Below are 10445 nucleotides of genomic sequence, written 5' to 3' on the forward strand. Positions count from 1 at the left end.
GCGTCTTTCAAAACATTACACAACCCAGTTAAATCACAATATTATATCTTTATTTTCATTTAAAGACAATGTACACTTCATGGCAATTGCACATTAATAAGTTCAACAAAAGCAGAATTGAGGCACTGTTATTAAATTTGTTGATGAACCTGAAGCAAGTGGTAAACTGTTTTCTACATAAATATTGTGTAGAAATTTTTTTTTTTTTAAGGGACTATTCTTTACTCATCAGAGGAGGAGGGTGACTTCGGGTTTTGAATTTTGACCCTCCCTGAAGCTCAAATGCTCTTCCAAAGCTCCAATATTTTTTCTTGAGCCTCCCTGACTGACTGGCAGGAAATGTATGACCCTCCCTCCATCAAAAATTATTAGATTTTTAAAACTTCACCCTTTAGCTTTTGAAAGTTTAAAATTAAACATTGAAGATAGACCCTGAAGTTGGAAAAAGCCTTGGTTTTTGACTCGTGTCGCGCGTTGGTTCGGTAGTTCAAACTGTTAGCCAAATTTGAAATGAGACGTAGAATTAAGTGATTTTGATTAAATATCACTATTTTAAGCACAGATTTAGTTATCATTTTTCCTGACGGAGGTATTCGCCAGACATCATGTGACCAAGGACTGTTGGAAATATGAAAATCCAACAATAATTCCTCTTTTTTTTAGCTTCTGGCTGTGATAAATATCTTACAAACCTGCCTGCATGTTTTCTTTAAAAATCTGCGGTAAAATAAATACAAATTACAACTGTTTAACTTTGTATGCTTCTCCCCTAAGCCAAAATAAAAAACAAAAGTCCCATCCCAGTGCTTAAAACAACATTTGACTATGACCTCTTTGCATCACCCCCTTTCCCCTCATAAATAACAAACAGTCCCTTAAGTGGTGGCACTTGGGTTGGATTTGTCTGTGCAGAGCTAAATCCAAGGTTTGCATACTTTGTAAGGCAATTCCAAAACACAGTCACAAACAGCAATCTACTCTTTATATACAGGCACTTCTCTCATAACCAGTAGTCTTTAAATTACAGTCGAGTTGGAAAAAACGTTTTAAAAGTAAGAAGTGAGGTCTGAAACGGTCCTACAGCATCCAGCTATCACATTCATGTTGGCACACAAGACATTCTCTGGTGTGAGAAATTATTGCAAATGATTTTAGGGAAGGCAGCCACTGTGTCTGGCCAACAGCGGCACAAAAACATCTTTTAGCACTCGAAATCAACTCGTATAAAAAGGTGCATCCACTTTGGCACTTGCAAATGTGGCGAGATGAAAAGGAATGTGCCTTGCAAGATTAGGGTGTCGCAAAGACAGCTGTGGAAAGATTTGGGAGAGTAGCTATAGGGGAGAACATCAGAGGAAACGTCCATGTGCCGGACAAATACCTTCAAAGGAAAAAAGGCCCAAAGACACAAAAGCAACACGACAAGGAGGGACTCTCCGCGGAGGCACTGAAGGACTGAGGAGTGTGTGTTTGGGAGCGCTTCACTCCGTCTGAGGCACTGATATCGATGGACCTTTGGGGTCGTCGAATCGATCCATGGTGTTAAGCTGCATGATCATGTGCAGACCATACACGAAAATTAACAGCATGAGCAGTGAGGTCAAAAGCCCCATCCAAATCCCTGGAGTGAAGAAGCCTGCACAGTCACTGGCATAGGAGAAGTTTGTTCCGTTGGCCAAACCGAAGCCCTGAATCTGTATCAGAAAATACATAAAACATTCAATGAACAGGAAGCCTTAAGAGACACCTGATTATTAAAAACACTCTCCATTAAAAAAAGTACTTGATGCACTGCTGCAGGAATATCAATTGGCAGGATGTGTAACGCAGCGCTTTAGTCGTACCTGGAAGTCGACAAAATTGAGCCTCCAGTCTGAGATGTTTGGGCTGGTGTTGTTTGTCACTAGCAGAGGATCTATGTAGTTGGTGACAGACTGGCAGTGGAAGGAGTACTCTGCAGGGGCGTGGATGTAGCGGGCCCCAAAGAAAGTTACACTTGTACCGTTGAACTGCAGCTGCACAGAGTCCAGGGTGAACCAGTTCCGTGCAGACACAGGATAAAACCGCTGACTCATGGAAAAACTGGAGATGAACAGAGGAGCATCTTAATCACAGCATATCAGAGGGAAAGAAGTATTCATCACTAGAACTGTGACAGATTTAAACTATTGTTATTCATTAATCTATGGTCAAATTGTTCAGGAAATTACACCCTTCCAAAAAAACAGACTGAAGATTGAGGTAGACAACAACACATGGCACTACCTTGGCACACTTTAATATTCAACAAAAGAAAAACGTAGACTAAAAGTGAATTACTCTGAAGAATATGGTTTACTTTAATGCTGAGCCTGAGTGATCCAGCATTTTCAAAGATTAAAGACCCTGAAAACTATGACTGCTCCCTGATAGTCGACCAAATGTTAGTCGACCAGGTAACTGAGTGTCAAAATAAATCCAAACCTATCTGACTGGAACACATGGGAGTTTAATTTGAAAGGACAGACACAGGAAGTGTCCACGCTCAGCAGTCAGATAGGAGTCAGGTTAATTTCCAAAGCTGGTACCTGCGGTTATTCCACAGGCTAGTTAATAACATGTCGGGCAGGAAATCCAAAGTGTGGGATCATTTTGAGAAGGTGAAGGACGAACCCAAGGTGATATGTAAACTCATCTTCATTGGTCGACTACAAACATGACGTATCATCTGAAACATGGAAGTAGCTACATGCCCATTAGCCCACAGCGTCATTAACAGGCGGCTCGCTCAGTGTGTGACGTGCACTTGGAGATAAAATATAGGCCTATATTAATGAAGGTTCATTAGTATGGTTTTGTATTTCTCTGTAATGAAGCACAGTGTTAACAATGTTACTGATACTATTCTTTCTCACACCGTCAACTCAAACCATTGTGTTGCCCCGCCCAAAATATATCATTAAGTAATTACATTAATATCATAAACATGCGGGCGACTAGTCGACTAATGGCCCTAAATGATGACTATTGGAAAATCCTTAGTTGGGAGCAGCCCAACTGAGGACACAATGAAACCTGAGTTTTTGAGTCTTAATGCATAATACCTAAAGATGATGTTTTTTAAAATCGCAAATTTTTACCATAACAGAGAATCACTTTAAGATTTGAAATAATTTTTTGGAAATATAAACAAATAATCAAAGGAATAGTTCAATATTGTTGGAAATATGCTTGTTAGACGTCTTTCCAAAAGTTAGATGAGAAGATCGACACCACTCTCAGATCTGTCCTTTAAATATGACACTGCATTCAGCAGCTGGTTAGCTTAGCTTAGCATAAAGACTTGAAATGGGGAAATGGCTAGCCTGAGTCTGTCTGAAGGTTTACAAATCTACCTGCCAGCACCTCTAAACTGATTATCAACACTTAACATATTGTTTGTTTAATCTGTGTAGTGTTGTATGACAGAGGTTTTACAGGGGTTACGCGTGGGACTCTTTCTTGGCCAGGCGCAGTGGAGTGACAGCTGGCCAAGAAAGGAAATTTTTACATTTCTGTTGTTGTTTGGATTAAACAAACGAGATATGACCTGAAGAGGATTTTGCCACCTTGGGACAGAGATTGGATAACAGTTTCCAGTCTCTGTGCTAAGCTAAGCTAAACTAACTGGCTTGGGCATCATATTTAACCGACAGGTATAAGAGAAGTATTAATGTTCAGACACAACAAACTGACTTCAGAGAACTAGCGGCAAGGAAGGCCCGCTACTGCGTCAAACACGTTACAAAGACTTCGACGGCCAACCAGCACATACATTCTGCACTCGTGTGAGAGGAGCTAACTCTCCATACCAGCAGCCAGTGGTAGTCTGTATTCGTCATTTACAAAGGGATCCTGAAAAACTGTCTTGACGCTTGTTAGCCAGTTCGCACATTACAACACTTTTTTTTTAATCTTACTCCCTCTTGACTTCAGCTCTTTGTTTACTTTCCTCATTTCAGTTTCTCTTCCCATGCGCTGAATTGAACTGCCTGTCACCGACAGGCTCTACTGTCACTGATGCCAATTCAACATGCTGAATCAGTGGTAAAAAAAGCCAACTAGTGCAGACAAGAGCCAACAGTGCAGACACACCACAGTGACGAGGGCCACAGACGCTCACCAACAGTCAGATATTGACCAATAGCGGACTGTCAGCTTGGTGTGTCAGGGCCTTAACTCTTTATAAGAAAGACAGTGAGCAAATTTCCCAAAATGTCTAACTATTCCTTTAAATTAGCAGTTTATCATCTTACCTTAGAGTAAAGCCTGATGCATAACTGAGGACAAGCCTAAAGTGAAAAAAGAAGGAAAGATTTAAATGACTTATTTCCATTCTCTTGAAAGGTTTCTCTTGAACAAGCACAAAAAAACTGCAGGCCATCTCACAGTGAGTTGCTGGCGCTGCACATGGATCCTGTCAAAGAAGGTGTTTGTGTGGCGAGGTCGATCCACTGTGGATCCTTAGTGACGCTGACGTTGAGATTCTGAACCCAGAGCATTATGCAAGGGTTACCCGACATGTTAAACATGATGGGTGCTTTGACATCAATCACAGGTGCTTGGAGCAAGGTCCGCCCCGCGTGCTGGTGGGACATAGACGTCTCTGAAATCACCTGCAGAGGTAAGTAATCAAAATCAATATCATAATGCTTTATGACTTCGTGGGACAGGTGTGTTTGATTTTTTACTGCAGATGATGTTGGGTGAGGACAGAATTTGTCACAAATAAATAAATATTGTATAACTGTGGTACAGGATATCTTACTCGTGACGGCCGGAGTCCTGTGTACATTGCAGTGTACAGGACATTTTTGTCTTTCATAACACTGAGAACTTTCCCGATGATTTCATCTGTTGAAAGCAAAATACACTTGAGTTACACATTGTTAAAAATATACTTAACAGTGACAAAAATGCTTTTAATTATATTTATTTAATTATGAATTATTATGAAATTCATAAACATTTAAAACATACCATTTTTGTGCAGGACTTCCTTGCAAGGCTTGTCCACGCTATATAACAAAAAAAAAAAAAAGTCAATTTTTTGCAGAGTTTAAAAGGAAATTGAAACTTAAACTTACACTGACAGATATGCTGCAGAGCACAAGTCTTACCCTGTACAATAAGGGAGATTGATGAGCATCAGATTGCTGGCAGATGTGTTGATGCTGAGATGTGACAGAGTTTCTGCATCCACAAGCAGTGGTGAGACACCGAGCTTCTCTTGCAGCAGAGCCAGGACGACAGAGGAATCTGACCACTCTAACGCAGGGAGCGTCACTGACGAGGAAGAGGACTGCAGTGCAGCCTGAAAAGGAGTGAGTGGAAAGAACTGTCAGTATCATCAGCCTCACAAAATCATCTTCATTTAGGGCTCATATGTGGAGTTATAAAAATCTACCTTGAGGTTTTGAAAGGCCCCATCCTGCTTGTTTCCAAACACTCCACCGAAGACTGTGAAGTCGTCTTTACTTAACTGAACACAAACAAGGACGACACAATATCACAATTCAACAACACGAGCTGGGAAGTGGGAAACCATTTACATGTAAATAAGACGAAAAATTTAATGCAACCAAAACACCCATTAATCACAGAGAACAGACCTGATAACAATGTGCTGCAGAGGAACTGTGAAAGGGGAAGTAATGCCAAAGCTCATTGTCACACCAGAGTGAGAAGACCGTTACACAGTGTCACATGGGACTGCAGCACAACTACACATGACTCATTACTACCCTGTTTTACCCAATGTACACAGCCAAGGACTGGCTTTCTAACTGATGAATGGTGAAATCTATGAAAATCTGAACAAGTTGAGAGAGAGAAGTCCTTTTCACGTGTATCTTATGCACCCTAAATCTAAAACAAACTCCCAGAAAACTGCAGGTCTGCTGCAACTCTGTTTTTTCAAATCAAGGCTGAAGACTTTATTTCTTACACTGCACTGTAACTTTTGTTCTTGTATTTTATACCAGTCGTATTCTTTATAGCTTGTTTTTCAATGTCATTTTATAATGTGTTTGTTTTGCACCATCTCAATGTTTTTGATGTTTTGCACCGAGCACTTTTAACTGTGTTATTCCTGAAATGTGCTATACAGACAAAAAGTTGCCCTGACTTCTCCTTGACACTTTTCACCCTTAGCTCCAATCTGTTTAGTGGCTGTAACCACGTTTGCTGCAGAGCAGGAATAAAGAATTTGCTGTCTTGGACACTGACCTTGTCTTGCATGAACAACAGCACAGTGTGGGGGCCATGACCAAAGGCAGAGGTGAGGTAGGCAGACAGCTGCTCACTGGACGTGATGTGACCAGCTGCAGGTGAGGCCAGTGGTGGTAAACTGAACATGCAGAAGAGATGAAGATAAATTGTGATATCTTAAACAACTGTTCTCACTTGCAACTGTGAGTATATTAAAGAGATACTGCATACTTAAAACATGTTTTTTGAGCTGTAAACTAAATGATGTGACTGTACCGTGATGAACCACATCAACTCTGGACTCTGCAAAACCAGTGCTGACATAGATACAACTGGTGGGGACTTATCCATGTCATTAAATTAAGGAATGTCCTCTACTCAACTCCTGCCTCACCCCCTTAGCTTTTCAAAAGTATGCAGTGGGTGCAGTGAGACCTGGGGGTGAAGTTACACTTCAAGTACAATCATCATTTCTGCAAAGGCCTGTCAATTATAACATTTAACTTATGTACCAAAATACATCAACCAGTGTCTCACTGACACCAAATCAAAGGTCTAACATCACAGGAACTGTGTCAGTGTAACACATTCACACTAAAACTACATTTGTGGATTTCATTTCTCATTCACACTTAGCTACAGTAACCAAATAGGGAAGTAAAATTAACTCCACAGCCAGCTGAATGGTTAACATCACAACTCGAGCTCTGAGTCAAAGTCCTACATTCATAAATTTCCTCTGTGGTTAATTTGCAACTCATACTTGTATAACAGTATAACAAGAAGACAATGCTGTAGCCACAGTCATGCTGGTTGCTCCTCTCTAACCATCATATTTGTGGTGGAAGAAGTTGACAAAGTGAAACCCTCAACTAGCTGTGATGTCCTCTTGCAGTACTATACTTTCATATTTTACTTCCGTATGAGCGGCCTGTTGTCCCTGACTAATGTGTGTCTGCTCCTTATGTTTGCTCAGTTTCATCGCCTGTGGTGTAAGTTTGTTTATGTAACTGTAGTTTACAGGTACATCTCAGTTCTATTTGTGATGCTGCATCATTACGGTCAATTTCTTTAGCATTATATTTGGCAAAACATTAGCATGCTGATAAACCAGGATTGGAAGTTTGCTTTTTTTCCACCTAGCACTGTGGCAGGTGGATTGCAAAATCTAGCAGCCATTCAACAGATTAACATTGTTGTTTTGGCTGGTGAGTGAAGCAAATCTAGCAGCCACATGCGTATTTTACTAGCATCTGGCTGGTGGCTGGTTGCTGGTGCTACTTACCAACCCTGTGATAACAACATCTGAGAGTAATACAGATCCATTTTGATCACAGAGGCTAACTCACTGCATTACTGGGGCATTAAATTGTGTACGGAAGCGAAAATGAATGCATCTGATTGAGAGAAATTAGCTATGGATATCAGTTTTCACAGTGTTTTAAGAATCATAATATTTATTTGTCGATTGTAACAATCAACTGAAAAACACTGTAAGGTTTGTAGGTGAAAACAAACAGCACATATTTTGTTTATAGCCTTGAAACTATTAATTTAAGCTAAACCAGCTAGTCTAATCAAACACAAACACAGTTAGCGACAAGTGTTAGCATGACATTAGCATGACAAACAGCCGGTACGCGCTGACCGTTAAAAGTGACGTTTACGTGACAAATACGTGATTAAAAATAAAATATTACCCGTCATTGGACCACATGAGAAGCGGCACTTGTGCAGTGGAGCTCCCTGTAGTGAAAAGAGCGAATAAAAAGGCGATAAACGCCGTTAATCTGCCTCGTCTCGACCACCTCGATCCTGCCATTTTTCGTTTTTCCGCAAAGCTGTGCTCACGTGACGCAGACCAGCTGACAGCGGGATGACAGTCATGTGCTCTCGCGCGACTTCCGGCTTCTTCTTTCATGCTGCACTGCTGCCCTGCCCACAGCTGCCCTCCTGAACCCGCCACACACTGCAGCTCTGTCCATTTTGTCCTGGACACGTTACAACTCAAAATCAGTGTGAACATTAGCTGGTTAGCATTAGCCACCAGGGACTTCCTTTTAGTGCCACTGCTGCAATGCTAGTGCCACATTTGGTGATTCATAACTCTAGTGTTTGTGTTAAACTGAAGGAGGAAGTGTTCCTTTATGTGTTGAGGAAATTCTCCCATTTCTTAAGATAAATGAACTCTTTAAAACCCTCTCTGATCGACTGGAAAATGCATCAACACGTGGCTGAAAATGATCTGAAACCTTTTTACAAATGCTTGTTCTTATAGAACATGATTAATTGCTGTAGATTAAACTCATCAGCATTATAAAAGGTGGAAATAATGCTTCATACACTTTAATGCTGCATATTATTATAAAACATATCACAGTAAAACACCATGACAGGGACCATTTTACTGCATAGTGAGTATTTTTACTCTTAATAGTCTACTTAAAGTGCATTTTGCTGATAACACATATTTTTATCGTAAGGTTTTGAATGCAGGAATTTATGTAGTGAAGTAGCATGTTTAGGATTTTTAATATAAAACAAAAGTTCAGTGCATCATCTTAAAAACTCAGTCACAAATATCTTCACAAGATGAAAAACAAGAAACAAGTCCAAGGACGTCAGTATAACTAGTAAAGTAAAATACATATACACAACGATAGAAGGTTTACTGTTACACTTTCAGTCCATTATCCACCACTCCTGAAGTAGTCTGGAACAGGGCTCCAAATTCTGACAAATATTTGAGTCCTATTCTTATTAGAGAGCCTTAAATTGTATCAGACTTGGGCTTGGGACTTGGCTTTCCTATCAATTAAAGGCTAAAATGCCCTCAAAAATATCTTTATAAAAAAAAAGTATCAGACTTAAAGTATATTTCAATGCATTTTTCAGATAATTGCTAATACACTTATAATATACAAAACATTATTTTTAATTAAATTAAAATATTAAAAAAGTATATATATTTTTAGTAGAATTTATTATAATTCATTATGCATTTCAAGTGTACTTAAATTATAATTGAAAAATTCTCCCAGAATAAAAAGTTAAAGTATATTTTTTAAAAAGTACAGAATGAGCAATAAAATATGTACTTAGGTATATTTAAGTGCATGTTAATGGTCACTTAGTTGTACTTTAGTGTGTCTTTAGAACGCACCAAAGACATATAATTAGTGTATTAAACACATTGTTAGTACACTTGAAAATAGCACAGTTTTAGTATATTAATCATGTGCTCATGGAAGTATACTAAGTGTACTTAAATCAAATATACTTTAGTATACTTTTTTTTTTTTTTTTTTTTACTTGGGAAGGATCTGAATACTTTCCCCACCAATGATAATCTAATGACATAATACATAATAGTGTAACAGTTACATGGGGACATTTTTCTGCATCAAATACTTTTAATACTTTAAGTATATTTTCTTTATATTTTTTATACTTCTAGGTGAGTAACTTTTTCAATGCAGGATTTTAACTTGTAACAGTATTTTTACAGTGATGTATTCGTATTTTAATTTATGTAAAACATCTAATTACTTAATCTAACAATATAATATATAATAGCACAACACTCAGGGGACATTTTTTCTGCATTAGATACTTTTAATACTTAAAGTGTATGCATATATTTTTTACATACTTTTACGTGAGTAACATTTCCAGTGCAGGACTTTTACTTGTGACAGTATTTTGACTCTGTGGTATTTGTACTTTTACTTGAGTACAGGATCTAATTTGAATTTTTTTTTAAATTTTATATACTTTATTAATCTGGACCTATTAATCTGAACTGGACCTATACATGCACTAAGTGGAGAGATGTCAGAGTGAGGGGTGCTGCCCATGACAGGCGCTCCGAGCAGTTGGGGGTTTCGGTGCCTTGCTCAGGGGCACCTCGGTAGTGCCCAGGAGGTGAACTGGCACCTCTCCAGCTACCAGTCCATGCTCCATATTTTGGTCTGGACGGGGACTTGAACAGGCGACCCTCCGGTTCCCAACCCAAGTCCCTATGGACTGAGCTACTGCCGCCCCAGCTAAATAATTATTTCACCAATGATAATCTAATGATGTAATATATAATAGTATTACAGTCAAAAGGGACATTTTTTGACATCACTTATTTTTTTACTTTTAATACTTTAAGTATATTTTCCTTAATTTTTTCATACTTTTAGGTGAGTAACTTCTTCAGAGCAGGACTTTAA

General features: G+C 39.0%; 1 protein-coding gene across 1 annotated transcript; it reads right to left on the bottom strand.

The window, feature by feature from the left end:
- Positions 1-28: 28 nt before the first annotated feature.
- Positions 29-8089, bottom strand: LOC125891846 (V-type proton ATPase subunit S1-like). The gene is made up of 10 exons (XM_049581412.1): positions 7929-8089; positions 6247-6367; positions 5426-5500; positions 5139-5332; positions 4999-5036; positions 4787-4872; positions 4408-4634; positions 4275-4310; positions 1845-2082; positions 29-1694 (listed from the first exon to the last, which is right to left on the bottom strand). Exons 1-10 carry the CDS (start codon positions 8048-8050, stop codon positions 1482-1484), a joined length of 1350 nt encoding a protein of 449 aa, XP_049437369.1. The 5' UTR covers positions 8051-8089; the 3' UTR covers positions 29-1481.
- Positions 8090-10445: the final 2356 nt, after the last annotated feature.

The sequence above is a fragment of the Epinephelus fuscoguttatus genome, linkage group LG7 (assembly GCF_011397635.1).
Source record: "Epinephelus fuscoguttatus linkage group LG7, E.fuscoguttatus.final_Chr_v1".
NCBI lineage: Eukaryota > Metazoa > Chordata > Actinopteri > Perciformes > Serranidae > Epinephelus > Epinephelus fuscoguttatus.

Bases quoted from the DNA above. Each gene is read 5' to 3' on its own strand.
- LOC125891846 (XM_049581412.1), bottom strand. From the start codon at position 8,050: ATGGCAGGATCGAGGTGGTCGAGACGAGGCAGATTAACGGCGTTTATC. The intron at 4,873-4,998 runs GTATGTTTTAAA...TGCTTTCAACAG, and splicing joins GGAAGTCCTGCACAAAAATG to ATGAAATCATCGGGAAAGTT. The intron at 4,635-4,786 runs GTAAGATATCCT...TTACCTCTGCAG, and splicing joins CAGGACTCCGGCCGTCACGA to GTGATTTCAGAGACGTCTAT.